Source organism: Lactuca virosa, chromosome 4 (genome assembly GCF_052849685.1).
Source record: "Lactuca virosa cultivar CGN04683 chromosome 4, Lactuca_virosa_CGN04683_v6, whole genome shotgun sequence".
In the NCBI taxonomy this organism is placed as follows: domain Eukaryota; kingdom Viridiplantae; phylum Streptophyta; class Magnoliopsida; order Asterales; family Asteraceae; genus Lactuca; species Lactuca virosa.
This window is the reverse complement of record NC_136429.1, coordinates 399951339-399968643: the sequence shown is the minus strand read 5'-3', so window position 1 is coordinate 399968643 and position 17305 is coordinate 399951339. Positions and strand designations below refer to the sequence as shown.

The 17305-nt window shown below is 32.1% G+C and overlaps 1 protein-coding gene across 1 annotated transcript; it reads left to right on the top strand.

Annotated features, from left to right (window-relative positions):
- Nucleotides 1-4817: 4817 nt before the first annotated feature.
- LOC145169051 (Pathogenesis-related thaumatin superfamily protein) lies at nt 4818-6045 on the top strand. The gene is made up of 3 exons (XM_079087639.1): nt 4818-4965; nt 5058-5721; nt 5824-6045. The coding sequence occupies exons 1-3, from the start codon at nt 4914-4916 to the stop codon at nt 6011-6013; spliced, it is 906 nt and encodes a 301-aa protein (XP_078943765.1). The 5' UTR covers nt 4818-4913; the 3' UTR covers nt 6014-6045.
- Nucleotides 6046-17305: the final 11260 nt, after the last annotated feature.

Genomic DNA, 17305 nt, shown 5'->3' with positions numbered 1-17305 from the left:
GATCACTTATCTTAGGGCCAATGTCAGATTAGATTAAAGTCTGACAGCTCCTTTGGGAAGTACTCTTTGCTGTTTTGTTATACTTGCAATTGTAGTTATAGACTTATCCAAGTGGTAGACTATTGTATTAAGATGTCTAAGATCATAACTAAATTGATATAAAGTTGCAAATGGAAGTAAAGTCCTTTTTGGGTTTCCCTCAAAACTTGTAATTTTATAGAATGACTTTTGGAAAGAGGGGTTGATTTATTGGTTTATTATATGATTAATAAATAGCAATAAATAATTTATTGATATATTATGAGATTAACATATTAATTATAAATAGTATTATTTAATTAATAAATAATCAGAAATTAATTGAAATTAATTTTAGTATTAATTAAACAAGAGGGATTCCAGAACTTTCCATGGTTTGTGGACGATTTTGGAGAGCCTTTTAAGGGTTCTAGATTAATCATTAAAGATAATTAATGAGTTGGGTACGTACCAAATTTGAAATAATAGTTTGATATCGAATTAGGGTTTCTAGGGTTCCTTAGTTCAGCTATAAATAGGACCCATTGCCAACTAGTTTTCATCCACTACTAATTTCATCCCCTCTCCTCTCTCCTCAAGTTTTTTTATTGCTAGGGTTTGGGAACAAATCATTAGAGACATTAGATTTATGGTGCTTACTTTCCAAGGCTTTTGAAGAAGAATTTGAATTGGTTATTTGTTATAATAATCAAAAGGTATGTAAACCCTAACTCTCTTGTAATTTCAAAATTACCTAGGGTTTGATAGGGTTCTTGATGTTCATAGTTTATTGTTATCAATAGAGAAAATATAGATCCAAATAGGTTGCATGCGAACTTAAGAGTTAAGTACTTTTCCGCCTCATATGTATATTTATAACCAATAAAACTCATCACGAAGGTATCATGGTGACGAATTGGATGAGAGCAACCACCATACACATAGCTCTGGAAGTCTCCTGGTGACATCAGTGGAGCCATAATCATGGCCTCGTATGGTTTATACCACAAGAAACCACAATAAATGATCTCTTCTTCTCTGTTCCTCTATTTTCTCTTTCTTCTTTGTTCCTCTCTCTTCTTCTTGTTGCAGGTACACCAACACCATTGTGGAAGGAGACAATGGTGATTAGGAAGGAGATTGAGGTCGAGATGGGAAGAAACCACGACCATTGTTGAGATATACATACCCTTCGACCTTATTGTAAGGTTTTGCTTTCCCTCCAAAAGATTTAAATATCAATTTGACATTTACTAAATTCAGTTGAAAAAAAGAAAAAATATATACATATTAATTAATAATTTCATAAAATAGGACCGACCCTAAAGAGGTCGTGTTGTACGACCGCATATGCCTGCATCGTCAAGCCAGGTCTGAAATTATTTGTACACAAAAAGAAATTCATATTGGAAATCTATTGCTATTTCGTTGTTATCCATCCCTAATACATTGAAACGGGAAAAAAATATTCATTTACAAATAACTAGGAACGGAACCGTATAGAAACCATCTATACGGTTTCGTTGCTAGTTATTTTTAAATGAATGTTTTTTTTCTTGTCATATAACTATAGACAATCTATTAGGTTCAAGTATTATCCAAATGTTATATTTTTTTCCTAGTCATATAACTACAGACAATCTATTAGGTTCAAGTATTATCCAAATATTAATGAATTATATATATATATATATATATATATATATATATATATATATATATATATATATATATATATATACTTATATGTTTAATTTTTTCCATATGACTTCTAAAACATTCATCATCATGTAAAACTAACATAATCCCTATTCTAATAAAATAATAGGTTTATTCTCCTTTTGTCATGTGTCATCCTATTAGGTCCCCTAATTAATGTCATGCCACTTGTCAATCTATTGGTTCTCCATTTCAAATTTCAAAATTTTCATTCTAATTACATTAAATTAATAACATTAAAATAAACATTAAAATAACATTAATCCAAATTATAAGGTCATGTATTTATTTAAATCAATGATTATAATTTTATATAACTAAAAAAATATCTCTTAATTAACAATTTAATTCAAATAATTGATTAATAATTTTGAATTTTTTACTATGAAAAATTAATTAGTTTTATAACTGTGGTTCCCACGGGTTATAAACTAGTCATACATACTTATAAAGCTAGCATTTTTTCTTGAATCTCATGCATTTGAAACCCTCTTTTTTAACTTCCTCAAACCACATTAATTTGAAACCCCCTTTTTTAACTAATGCAACTCAAAAGTTATCTTAATTATGATTTAACACTCAAAAGTTTTATAACTTACGTTATGTTTAATTAGCATTTAGTGAAAAGTTTACTATAAAAAGGCCAATCTTTTGTGTCTTTTGTGTTATATAAAATCTTACATGTAAGAAGGATGTCATAAGAAAATGAAAAGAAAATTTTTCAATAGGCACAATTTCTTTTAGAACGTATTTGCGGTGGTGGAGTCCCTAAAAGAGCTCTACAAGTCAAGGTTGTGGATGAATGTTTCATTTTTTACTCATAATTTGATCGTGTTATATTTTTTTTTCCAGTAATATAAATAAGACCATTCAAAATCATATGTTTACATATATTTTGTTTTCTCAAACCATACCATTCAAAATCATATGTTTAGAGATATTTTGTTTTCTCAAACCATATTGTTGAAACCTACATAACTTTATATATTCCTTAACTAAAACCATTTATAGTATTTATAAATTTCCAATAACTTTTTTGCATTCTCTTATTATATATGTACTTATATTTGTACATTTTTCTTACAAAAAGTCGTCATTTGGTTGAAGATATTGTGATTCAAAAGTTTTCATATAGTTGAAGCATTCACGATCCACATATGATGATTTGAAGAAATGGGTTATGTCGCATCGATGGTAATTGTAATATGATTTTTTCTTTCAACCAAAACAAATGAAGCTTTTCTATTCTTTCTTTATATTCAGTATCTCATTTAATCTTTATATGTGATTTGTGTGTATTACTTAATATTGAATGTGACTCTCCGAACATCAATGTTTTGCTTGGAATATCTTTCTGATTCTTCTTTTTCAAGAAAAATATTTTGATTGCAGGTTAATGAAGAATTGTCATCAAGTTTCTATGGTTGAATGGTGTTAAATGAAGAAAGAAGATTCAGAAAACGGATATAGGTTTTTTTGTTTGAGCAAAGTTGACGAATATTAGTTTTTTCTTTTGATTTAAATGTATGTTTATGTAACATCTTTATTTATATATTCAACCACCCAATGCTCTTCTTTATTTGATTGTAGTTTTTCTATTTTGATTATGTTTATTTTCTATTATTTTTTGTTGTGTTATCCTACACAACATATTTAAAAGACAATATTTAAAAGATAACATAATTGTTAACATTTGATATGTAATTATGATAGAGTTATTATGATATATTCTTCATATGAAAGTAATTTATTCATAGTACTACGACAAGAATTACATTTGACATTTACGAAAATATATATATTATATGTGATTTGTTTAACATGTATATGCACCTATGTATGTTATAAATTTATAATTAAATATCTTTATGTTTAATAATTGAAGGGATTAAAATGATGCATCAAAACCAATTATTTAGACAAATATAATAATAATAATGATAATAATAATAATAATAATAATAATAATAACAACAACAACAACAACAACAACAATAACAATAATAATAATAATAATAATAATAATAATAATAATAATAATAATAATAATAATAAATACACATTTGCAAGTACCGCATTCATTTGAAATTCACACTACAACTCAAAAGTTTTCTAATTTATGTATATATTTATTAGTTACAACTCAAGAGTTTCTAACTTATGATTATTAATTAGTAATCACTAATAACTTTTTATTTTCTTTTCTTTTATAAGATTGTAAAGTTTTGCTCATTAAAAACATTAATATATATGAAGAGATTTGTGATTAAATATAAAGAGTTAATATAAATGTTATAGATGTTTTAGTGTTTTTATGTTATTAAAAGTTATAGTGTTTATTTTTCATAATTTTTATGATTTTTTTTTTGTGTGTGTGTGTATATATATATATATATATATATATATATATATATATATATATATATATATATATATATATAATACAAATGTTATAATAGATGTTTTTCTATTTTTGTGTTACTAGAGCTGCAATTCATATTTTTGTTCATACGTTTTGTTACCCGTTATATTATCACTCATTTGATATATAATTTACACAATTTTAAACGGTTTATAAAATTATTAAATAGTTGTATACATCACAATGACTTAAAAATTAAACTATAATGTTTAATAAAACTAATATGTTAACTATATGTTTGTTTTACTACTAACATTTTGTTTTAAAGTAGAAATATTAAAATAGAACTTAATAAAAATTATTATTTTAACTATATAATTCTATTCTGGTGCAACGCACGGGGATTGGTTTACTTTTATATAAACACTAACATCAAAATAATATTATTTATTTTTCTAATCCTAACAACTTCACCGACATCACGTATCTAATTTAGATAACAATAAGATAACGTTAATGATCTCAACTGAAATTCATGATTTATGTTAAATAATTAAACCAAAATCAGACAAAAATAGCATTTAACAAGTGGTGTCTAATTTCTACAAATTGGAATGAAGATCAAAACAGTCAGAAAATGGCCCTTCCACATCATCAGCGCACTCCGTCGTGTCATCATTCACGCACGACATCACTCTATAAGTACCATCCCATCTCTACCCTTCAACACCCCCTTCACCCTCCTTCTTCTTCTTCTTCTTCAATTTCATCGCCATTAACTCTACACACTCACATTTTTTCACAAAAAATTCTCATGGGTCACTCCGATTTCGTTCTTAAATTTCTCATGTTCTTCGTTCTCAAAGGTAAACCAATGCCTATATGTATCTCCATCACACTATTTTGACATTCCATTTGTGTGAAGCTTGTATTCATTACAATGAGTTCGTTATTGCAGGTGTTTTCGGGGCTACCTTTACATTTTCAAACAAGTGTGACTACACAGTATGGCCAGGGATACTAGGCACCCCAGCTCTCGACACCACCGGATTCGAGCTCCCGGAGGGTAAATCACGTTCACTACAAGCTCCGGCAGGGTGGTCCGGCAGGTTCTGGGGGAGAACCCGCTGCAACTTCGACGGATTGGGTCAAGGATCATGCGTTACAGGAGACTGTGGTTCGGGACAAATGGAATGCAACGGAGCCGGAGCAACCCCACCCGCCACCCTTGCGGAGTTCACTCTCGGGTCCGGTACACAGGACTTCTACGACGTCAGCCTTGTTGATGGGTACAATCTGCAGATGATCGTGGAGGCGAGTGGTGGGTCCGGTGACTGTGGGACAACCGGCTGCGTCGATGACTTGAACCGGCGGTGTCCAAGCGAGTTGAAGGTGGCAGATGGTGGAGGGTGTAAGAGCGCTTGCGACACGTTTGGGACGCCGGAATTTTGTTGCAAAGATGCCTTTGACTCGCCGGCAGCTTGTCGGCCGACTGCGTACTCAGAGGTATTCAAATTAGCTTGCCCGAAGTCGTATAGCTATGCGTATGATGATGCTACGAGTACTTTTACGTGTATGGATGCTACTGACTACACAATCATATTTTGTCCTTCTATGCGAAGGTAACATTTATTATGGGATTAAATACAAAAAAATATTAATTTACTTTTTATATATTTATCTATTACTATATTATATTTTTATATATTCATTTTCGTTTTCAGTATTGGAAGCATAAAATCGAAAGCAGGCAATGTGAGTCAGGATTCATTGGAGGCATTGTTGGATTTGTATGCGCATCTTGCTTCCGGGGATTCATCTTCCATTAGATGCCCTAATTATTTATTAAATTTTGTTATATTGACTCTTTATGTAATATTATTTCTTGTGCAAATATTGTTTTCCATCTTGTAACTAATTTTTTTATCTAATTCCAAAATTCACGATGATTTATATAAAAATATTAAATTATGAATTATTATACTCACACAAACATATATATATATATATATATATATATATATATATATATATATATAGAGAGAGAGAGAGAGAGAGAGAGAGAAAGAGAGTTAGGTTTAAATGGTTCTACTATTTATTGTGTGCAGATAAGTTTTCAATTTAGACCAATCATTTTAGTTATTTTAAAAAAGTAATTAATACATATTAAATGTTGAAGATTTAATTAATACTCATGCACACAATAACTAAAATTATTGGTCCAAAATCAATTTTACATGCATACAATAAATAGTTAGAATATAATAGCCTAACTCTCTCTCTCTCTCTCTCTCTATCTCTCTCTCTCTCTCTCTATATATATATATATATATATATATATATATATATATATATATATATATATATATATACTAGACTATAACCCGTAAGAAACTTGTTTATAAAATTAATTGAGCATTCATTTTAAAAAATTAAAATTATTAATCAATTATTTTAAATAAATTATTGCTTAAAGAGATATTTTTTTAGTTATATAAAATTATAAATGTTGATTTGAATAAATACGTTATATCACCTTATAATTTGTATTGATTTTATTTTATTTTTTAATCTAATGATATTAATTTAATATAATTAAAGTGAAAAAGTTTAAAATTTAAAGTAACTACGGTGAGAAATTTAAAATTTAAAATTTAAAATTGATAATTAATATATTGACAAGTGGCATGATAAGGGATATAAAATATTAATGAGGAGTTTTAATATAATGACACTTATCAATATGAGAATAAACCTATTAATTTATTAGAATACAGAAGATATATATATATATATATATATATATATATATATATATATATATATATATATATATATATATATACATTATATTTTTGTTGAATAGCTCATGTATGAGTATTTCCAATGTATATTATACTTTTTCTTAAAAGTTTGTTAGATATGTCTCTTATTAAGTCTCAAAAGAGGACAAAGATTGAGTCTGATTCAGTGTCCATTTGATACCACAATTAGTTGGGTCTGATTTAATCTTATAGTTTTGATAGGTTTTTTATCGGTCTGATAAAAAGTTATGTCCAACTCAATATACTCACTCAATCAGATTTGATTTAATCGGCAACTATGAAATAATCAATGCAATACGATAAAATCTTTAGTTGTAGTTGTGGCTTCTTGCTATCAAACATTGTGATAACCTGGCGTTGATGTCATCAAGTCGCTTTCTCCCGACACTAAAAGTATTGTAAGATTATGGATAAGATAATGCTTTTTGTATATGTAGATATGTACAAATAAAAGAAAAGGTTGTTTCATTGGTCGTATCTTAATTATGTAAACACTTATGCTAAAAGCCTAAAGCACCCGATAAAAGGACATTGATTTTTACTTTTTGTTTGCTAAATTAAACTGTAATAAGATTAAAAAAAAATTCTTTTAAAGTTTCTCTTGTAGAATTACTATCAATTGTTCAAGGATATAGATATATGATCATCGATAAACAGCAGGCTAAATAAATTGTATCCCAAAGCACCAACCGGAAAAAATAGAAACACATGGTTTTATATTGTGGATGGTTAGAGTAACTGTGAAAAGACTTATTTTATAAAAACTTTATTTGTTACAAAAAAAAAAAAAAAAAAAAAAGAAAAAAAACCCAAAGAAATTGGTTCTTATGGTTTGCATTTTTCAAAGAAATACATCCAAACCTTATTTTTTTTTTGGATAAATGGTTCGTTTAAGCTTCTTTCATTGCATATGTAGTCTCTCGGAAAACTGAAAAGACTAACTTACCTTCCTAATACAATTTTTATCTCTCTCTCTCTCTCTCTCTCTCTCTCTCTCTCTCTCTCTCTCTCTCCGATAGTTGTGTGTGCCTCAATTCCCTTCTGAAAGACCCCTTTCATAATTAACATTATTACACCAAACATACTACATGCATATTCATAAACATATTTTAGATATATGGTCTTGTTACAAAAGACTGGATACAAACCGACCAACGAGCTTTTTACAAAGTTTTATATATTACATATTTTCCTAAGAATTTATACACTAAATACAAAAGCTATAATATCATTTATTCTACATCTTCTTACAGTACATAACTATACCGGATGCTTATCACCTGCAATAATTAAACACTGAGAGGGATAAGCGGGTGACGCTTAGTGAGTTTAATAACAGTTACAATATAACGTTATGTCATATATATATATATATATATATATATATATATATATATATATATATATATGACAGAAGCAAAGATGGACAAAGAACAACAAAGACAGATGAGTATCATATGACAGACTTTCCATATCAACGAATAATCTGATTCAAAGATTTACAATCAATGAAATATAACAATTTCAACTTGACATACATCAATAAGACTTCAGCCCATGTGGTGGGGAATTATGGACGATTTTGCCCCTGCTTTCATTTAGCCGTTCAGATGGGGCATGAATTTAGCCTAAAATACTCAGTGCAGAAAGTGGTTACCTGGTAAAGTTGTGTTAGATCAATCTTCGTTATTGTTTGGTTGTTGGATTATAGATTATTCCATATGTTCCCATGGTTGTGTGAGCTTGATCTCCTCCATTATTGTCTGATCTAAATGATAATAAGTTAGAGATTCCAATTTTAGATAGCCCTTACCCTTTCCCTAACATTATGTCTCTGACTGTTCCTGATGTGTAACCAAACCTTGTTCACTTAACTCAAGATTATGTAACATGTTGAAAATGTATATATCTACTTGTTGACATGTGGGGTTTATGATGTTTGTTTATGGTTTTGGTGTTTCAGCTACAACAATATCAATGGAGGGATTGAGGGTAACTGATGCAGAATTGGTGTTATATCTATAATCATCGAAGTGCATCGGAGGACATATTTTGTGAACTAAGTTCAATTCTTTTTAGTATATAGCCTTAATTTGATGTAATTTATTGAACTTGACTATGTTTTCATGTAATTCTACATCATTGGGCAAAAGTAATATATACATGAAAGTAAACTGATGTCTATACATCAATTGTTATAAAAAAAACCGATGCCTATACAAATAATAATACAATATGCAATATAATCATCACATGAGTGATTACTTGTGTTCTAGATGAGAAAAAATTGATATAAAAAAGAAACAAGATATGAGCATTAACTTGACTGATTGGAATATAAATGAGCATTTCGGTCAGCAAGATAGGGGTGATATGGCCACTGTTTATATGGAGTTTTTATAAAAAAAAAAGTCAAATAACCTGTTTTTTTTAAATGAGTAATATAGTATTCTAGAACACATGCATTGTCTCTTAGTAACACTAATAGAACTTGGTTGTTTTTTCAGGACTGGGTCATATACATATACAACAAAAAGTCCCGGTTGTTATGCTAGGAACCGGGTTACTTAAGTATAACATATACCCCGGTTTTTCAAGATAAACCGGGTCATATTGCTTATCCCCTTTTAGATCCCGGTTTTTTCATAATATAACCCGGTTTTTCCAAAAACCGGGTCCTAATTAGCGAGTCCTATATAACGTTTTGTAGTAGTGTGGCATGGATAAATAAACGATTTCTGAATAAACATTTTGCTAGCAATTTACAGGCTTTTCAGCCCTACCTAGCCTTCTGCCAATGCCAAAGGAATGCTTAATCATTCACTTCATGGTCAAAGGCTACATACCAATACCCAAGTGATGCTTAGTCATTCACTTCGTGGTCAAAGGTATAGCTCATTATCATAACAACACGGGAAAACACATTGCACATATAACACATAACATACAATTGTCCCTATATTGAACTCACCGTGAAATAACCGATTGATAAAATAATTATTTGGGCAGCACTTCGCCTCTAAAAATGACTTTCTTTGACGAAACCGAGGATTTTAGTTGAAAATCGGACCTTGCGCGGGCAGAGTTTCAACTTGAAAATATTATTTTCTTGGGTCTTTGGAGCGTCGGGACTTGCTTCGGGTGTCGGGGATGTTTTCTAGGCTTCGGGAGGTGTTAGGGTAATTTGAGAGAAAGTAGAAGGTAAATGAGAGTGAAATTTGTAGCCAAAATTCGGAGAACCTCGCTTTCTATTTATAGTACCCGAGGGCTCGTATTACGCTGGGCGTAATTCTCCGGTACACTTGGCGTGCTGCCTCGCAGACTTCTTCGTTGGGCGTAACTTCGTACGTTGGGCGTACGGAATGGATCAGCTCGGACGCGTCAAGGCTACGACACGTGGCACTGATGTGGAGGAGTAGGGAGGGTGACGGACTCCGGAGCACTTACACGAGTACGATAGGCGTACACCTTCGGACCAACCTCGAAGTTTGTGCCCAAAACTTCAAAAATTTGTATCTTTCGCATACGAGCTCCGTTTTCGACGTTCTTTATATGCACGCGTAGGTGAAATTATGCTCTACAACTTTAGTTTAGACTCTGTCGGCTAATTTTGACTTCATTTTTAAAGTTATATTTTTAATAGGTCGGGATAGAAAAATTACGTTACGAATTCATAACTTCTTCATCCGACATCTGTTTTCGTTTGTCTTTTTACCGTTGTACTACTATTGACGAGATCTTCGATTCTCGTTTCGGTTGTGTCGGCTAAAAATCACTTGATCTTTATTTCGTGTTTCAGGCTGAATACTGTTATGCTGATTCTTAGAAAAATCATAACTTCCTCATACGAAGTCATATTTGGACGTTCTTTTTATGAAAATTATCGGTTTAACGAATACTATGACCTTCATTTAGATCACTAAGGCTAAAAAGTAGTTTATCGTAAACTCACTTTTTACGTCATATGGCGTCGTGTCGGTTCTTTCGTGAAACTTCAGTAAGTCATAACTTCTTTGTTATAACTCAGATTTCGATGAGGTTTTCGCCTAAATGTTTCTAATGAGATAATTTACAACTTTCAATAACATTATTTTTACTTATTTCCAACTTAAATTTTACATTTTCGTTAATTTCAATATTTGACTTTTGATTGGAATCTCATAAGATTTCCAATACTTCCCGAATGATTCTAAACATAGGTTTACTTCAATTCTCATTAAACTATTTTATTAGAACTCAATGCTCAAAACCATATATTATTTAATAATATTCATTTTTAAACTATCAAAACACGATAACTGAACGTTATGTTACAAATACCTCCTCCTTTTTGAGGATTTCGTCCCCGAAATCACAACGATTTAAACAAAAGGGAATATTTCATTCTTATCTCATTCTTAATTTCCCAAGTACAATTTAGGCCTCGATGGTGTTTCCACTTAATAAGCACTAACTCTACTTCTTTATTACATAGATCAACCGTTCTCTCATTTATAATCTCTTCGGGCTCTTCTACATATCTTAATTTATTATCCAGTTTCACCTCGGATAACGGAAGTGTTTCATCATATATGCTCAAACATTTACGCAGATAACTCACATAAAGCACATCATGAATATCTGCCAAATCTTCCGGCAATTCCAAACGGTATGCTTGCTTACCAATTCTCTGGACGCTTTTGAAAGGTCCAACAAATCTAGGACTCAATTTTCCTTTCTTCCCAAATCACATAATGCCTTTTCATGGGGATACCTTCAGCATTACGAATTCATCCACCTGGAGTTCTATAGGTCGTCTTCTCTTTTCTACATAGGACTTTTGTCGATTCTGGGCCGCTTTCATTCTTTCTCGTACAATTTGAATCTTGTCAGTGGTGTCTTGAATCATTTCAGGACCACCAAGAACTTTACAACACGCCAACATAATGGAGTACGATATTTACGCCCATATAGTGCTTCATATATCTTCAGTATATTTTCTACTGTTTGGATTGTTCTCTTCGTCTGACCATCTGTTTGGTGATAATAAGATGTCATGAGAGTGACACGAGATCCTAATTCACATTGCATGCTTTCCCAAGAATGAGAAGTGAAGCTTCTATCACGATCGGAAATAATCTTTAGTGGCACGCCATGTCTCGCAATAGTTTCATCCAAGTATACTTGTGCATATTTCTCTATTGGAGCTGTTCCACGCATGGCAAGAAAATGTGCACTCTTAGTTAGTCGGTCAACAATTACCCAAATGCTATCATTCTGTCTAGCAGTCTTTGGCAATTGGAGCAGCAGTAGACATAAAGTCATTTCAGAATTCTATTTTCCTATCCGGGGAAAGTCCAGGCAAATCATCGGGAAAACATCAGGATATTCATTAACAACGGGAACATCATTTACAATTTTCTTCCCCCCTTTTGAGATATCAACTGTATAGATAAGTAGAATACCCCTTCGATATAAGTTTACGAGTTTTTAGGAAAGAGATTATTTTTAAGATTTTAAGTCTTTGTTTACCGATGACATAAAATAGAATCCTTCCATTCGATAGGGATGTGTACCATCTTTTCGTAACACAAGAGTTCTGTGCGGTTCTTTGATAACCAATTTATGCCGAGAATAATTTCAAAGTTAGGCAAGGAGATAGGAATCAGGTTAGCAAGAAAACTATAACCTTCAATTTCTATGACACAATCTCTATCAGCAAGTAATGATACACTTCCCGCGGTATCTACATAAAATGATTGGGCGAATGTATAACAAGCAATTTGAAAAGAATACACAATTTCATGAGACACAAAAGAATATGAGGCATCAGAATCAAATAAGATGTGAGCTGGTCTAGAGTTGACAAGAAATGAACCAGTCACAACATTCGGGTTCTCGTGTGCCTCTTCTGTGGTAATCTGAAATGTACGACCTTTAGCTAAACGATTGTCAGACTCTTCAAACTTCTTAATTGATGGCGGTGCTTAAATCTGCACTTGCTCTTCATTCTCTATTGGGCTTTCGGTCCTAATCTCCGAGTTAAAAACTCAATTCTCATTGCAGACTCTTACTCATTCTTGAATTTGGGTTATAGACTCAACCCAAGATAAGGTCTTCACTTTTGCTACAACAACAACTCGAATGGTCATATTCTAATGACCAGATTTCATAACGCAAAAGATACACAATAAAACAGTCTCTTGTCTCTATTAGTCTAATATTATCACGGAAGAAATCTTCCTTCATATTTTAATGTGATATTATATTTTCATAACTAGTAGCATTTATAGCTAATGGTTGCTTAATCCTTTAATGAAGGTTGTTATACTTTTATCGACTACCTCGACCATTTCCTTCTTTAATCTTCCGACTGAAGTTTCGTCTTCACAGGACATGGTTCTCTGAACCAATCAATTCACTTCGCAAATCTACATTAGTCGGACTCGATTCTTTACGACCACTAAGGTCTGAACGAAAATCATTTTCTTAGTCATCACCGAAACGAAGGTAATAACATACTCGAACAAAAACGGAATCAATTTCTAGCTTATTGGTAATCTTGTGACTTTCCCTGATCCAAGTGTGAGTCATGTGCTTCCAGTAGTATAGGCCTCTACTACTATTCACAGCTACTCATACCCGTCATAAGTATTGTCTCGCAGTTTTCCAAGTCACCATTCAAAAGTTTTCACAAAGCAACTTTTAACACCTGAGCGTGTTCAAACAAGTACATACAACAATTTCTCCTAGACTCAACTAGGGATTTCACGTTCTATCAAACATATCTTGAATTCCTTAAATTCACCTTCTAGAATTCTTTTTATGCATAAGCTCGATCTAGCATATCTTAATATTTTTCCTAGGTCGATAGGAATTTCGCTTCCAAATTCTTCATATAAATTCTTTCTCGGGTAGTGTCTACTTTGCAAGACACACTATACCAGAATTTACCCTAGTAGTGTGGAGACAAACAGTCTCCAACTATCTGCATCATCTTCTAACTCATGCAAGTCACCATGCACATTTATTCATTTCATTATCCTTTCATGACATCATCATTCCTTTATATGGGAAAATTTTCCTATCATGGGTGTATCTTTTAAGTCTACTTCATAGGAATCTATCCTAGGAAGTCTGCATTTTAACTGCATCTCAGCATGTTCTACTAGCTTCGACATGGTTCTCTATCATTCCTAACAGAAACATCTCTTCTCATATCACACTATGAGTGTATATCTTCTTCAACTATATAGTCTACCTACTCTGACTAGTAAGGCATTCAGCCTTTCACAACTATCCTAATTATGTATGTTAAAGTCAGTTTAACACACTATGGAACTTTCATAAGGATGTGGTAGAAGTCAATTGTCACTCAGTATTATTAAATACTAAGTCTGAGCATCTTGTATAGGGTTACATATCAGCTCTTACCATACTACTCAAACTGCATACTACATCACAATGTTAGGCAAGGTCTTGGCCTATTGAGTCTGAAAACTTTGTTAGCCTTTCCTTTGATCTTCATTGAATTCTTCTAAATCTTGCACAACATCAATTTCGATATTGTCGAAGTATTTATCACCATCTTCAACTCTTCTAACTCTGTAAGAAATAACTGCTTCAACCTGGTTAGCGGTGGAACAACTTCATGGATTACACCAAAACATTCATCTCGTCCGAATGTACTTTGGACACTCAACATTCCTCCAAAAGTGTTATTATTTCATCAAACATAGTTTGAATGTACAACACCACTCTATAGGTATTAATACACTATTTACGGTATCACTTGATAGATTTTATTTTACGATATCCCTTGACTGTTTATTTATGAAGTTATTGATGTCAACTATCGTAAGTCTCCCTATCACTTTGAAAAGTTTAATGCTGATGGAATAGAAGAAACAGAAACAGTTCTATCGACACGTGGATGCTTCGGAAGAGAAAGAGTGGCACCACGTATCTCCAAGTCGTGCTCGTGCTTTCAGAGATTTTATTTATCTTTTAGCTCATATTAGCATATAAGGCATCTCCCTTAAAGTATGCTAGTGCACACTATAGCAAGTGAGGTATTTAACCTAAAGTATACTAGGCACACATCGTACCATAATTACTTAGCAATTCAAGTTTACGCCTAGAAATCCTTACAATTCCTAGTTCTCTTAAACTAATACTCTAAAAATTTTGAAGTAGCTTCGTACTTTAAAATATTAAGATTTATCATTTACAAATACTCCACTTAATTCTTTCATATGGTTTGTATCCATATACTCCTAATGAATCCGTTCATATATTGAACTTCCGACGGTTTAAGTCTAAATACCAATCTGTGGTATTTAGTTCACTTAAACTACTGCTCTGATACCATGACTGAAAGACCCCTTTCATAATTAACATTATTACACCAAACATGCTACATGCATACTCATAAACATATTTTACATATATGGTTTTGTTACAAAAGATTGGATACAAACCGACTAACGAGGTTTTTATAAAGTTTTATATATTACATATCTTCCCAGGAATTTATACACTAAATACAAAAGCTATAATATCATTTATTCTTCATCTTCTTACAATACATAACTATACCAGATGCTTATCACCTGCAATAACTAAACACTGAGAGGGATAAGCGGGTGACGTTTAGTGAGTTCAATAACAGTTACAATATAACGTTATGCCATATATATATATATATATATATATATATATATATATATATATATATATATATATATATATATATATGCCAGAAGCAAAGAGGGACAAAGAATAACAAAGGCAGATGAGTATCATATGACAGGCTTTCCATATCAACGAATAATCTGATTCAAAGATTTACAATCAATGAAATATAATAATTTCAACTTGACATACATCAATAAGACTTCAGCCCATGTGGCATGGATAAATAAACGATTTCTGAATAAACATTTTGCTAGCAATTTACAGGCTTTTCAGCCCTACCTAGCCTTCTGCCAATGCCAAAGGAATGCTTAATCGTTCACTTCATGGTTAAAGGCTACATACCAATACCCAAGTGATGCTTAGTCATTGACTTCGTGGTCAAAGGTATAGCTCATTATCATAATAACACGGGAAAGCACATTTCACATATAACACATAACATACAATTGTCCATATATTGAACTCACCGTGAAATAAACGATTGATAAAATAATAATTTGGGCAACACTTCGCCTCTAAAAATGACTTTCTTTGACGAAACCGTGGATTTTACTTGAAAACTGGTCCTTGCGCGGGCAGAGTTTCAACTTGAAAATATTATTTTCTCGGGTCTTTGGAGCGTCGGGACTTGCTTCGGGTGTCGGGGATGTTTGCTAGGCTTCGGGCGGTGTTAGGGTAATTTAAGAGAAAGTAGAAGGTAAAATAGAGTCAAATTTGTAACCAAAATTCGAAGAACCTCTCTTTCTATTTATAGTACCTGAGGGCTCGCATTACGCTGAGCGTAATTCTCTGGTACGCGGGGTGTACTGCCTCTCAGACTTCTTCACTGGGCGTAACTTCGTACGATGAGCGTACGAAGTGGATCAGCTCAGACGCGTCAAGGCTACGACACATGGCACTGATGCGGAGGAGTAGGGAGGGTGATGGACTCCGAAGCACTTACACGAGTACGATGGGCGTACACCTTCGGACCAACCTCGAAGTTTGTGCCCAAAACTTCAAAAATTCGTATATTTCGCATACGAACTCTGTTTTCGACGTTCTTTATATGCATGTGTAGGTGAAATTATGCTCTACAACTTTAGTTTAGACTCCGTCGGCTAATTTTGACTTCATTTTTAAAGTTATATTTTTAATAGGTCGAGATAGAAAAATTCCGTTAAAAATTCATAACTTCTTCATCCGACGTCCGTTTTCGTCTGTCTTTTTACCGTTGTACTACATTTGACGAGATCTTCGATTCTCGTTTCGATTGTGTCGGATAAAAATCACTCGATCTTTATTTCGTGTTTCGGGCTGAATACTGTTATGCTGATTCTTAGAAAGTCATAACTTCCTCATACGAAGTCATATTTGGACGTTGTTTTTATGAAAATTATTGGTTTAACGAATACTATGACCTTCATTTAGATCACTAAGGCTAAAAAGTAGTTTATCGTAAACTCACTTTTTACGTCATATGGCGTCGTGTCGGTTCTGTCGCGAAACTTCAATAAGTCATAACTTCTTTGTTATAACTCGGATTTCGATGAGGTTTTCGCCTAAATGTTTCTAATGAGATAATTTACAACTTTCAATAACATTATTTTTACTTATTTCCAACTTAAGTTTTACATTTTCGTTAGTTTCAATATTTGACTTTTGATTGGAATCTCATAAGATTTCCAATACTTCCCGAATGATTCTAAACATAGTTTTACTTCAA

Bases quoted from the DNA above. Each gene is read 5' to 3' on its own strand.
- LOC145169051 (XM_079087639.1), top strand. From the start codon at position 4,914: ATGGGTCACTCCGATTTCGTTCTTAAATTTCTCATGTTCTTCGTTCTC. The intron at 4,966-5,057 runs GTAAACCAATGC...TCGTTATTGCAG, and splicing joins CATGTTCTTCGTTCTCAAAG to GTGTTTTCGGGGCTACCTTT. The intron at 5,722-5,823 runs GTAACATTTATT...TTTCGTTTTCAG, and splicing joins TTTTGTCCTTCTATGCGAAG to TATTGGAAGCATAAAATCGA.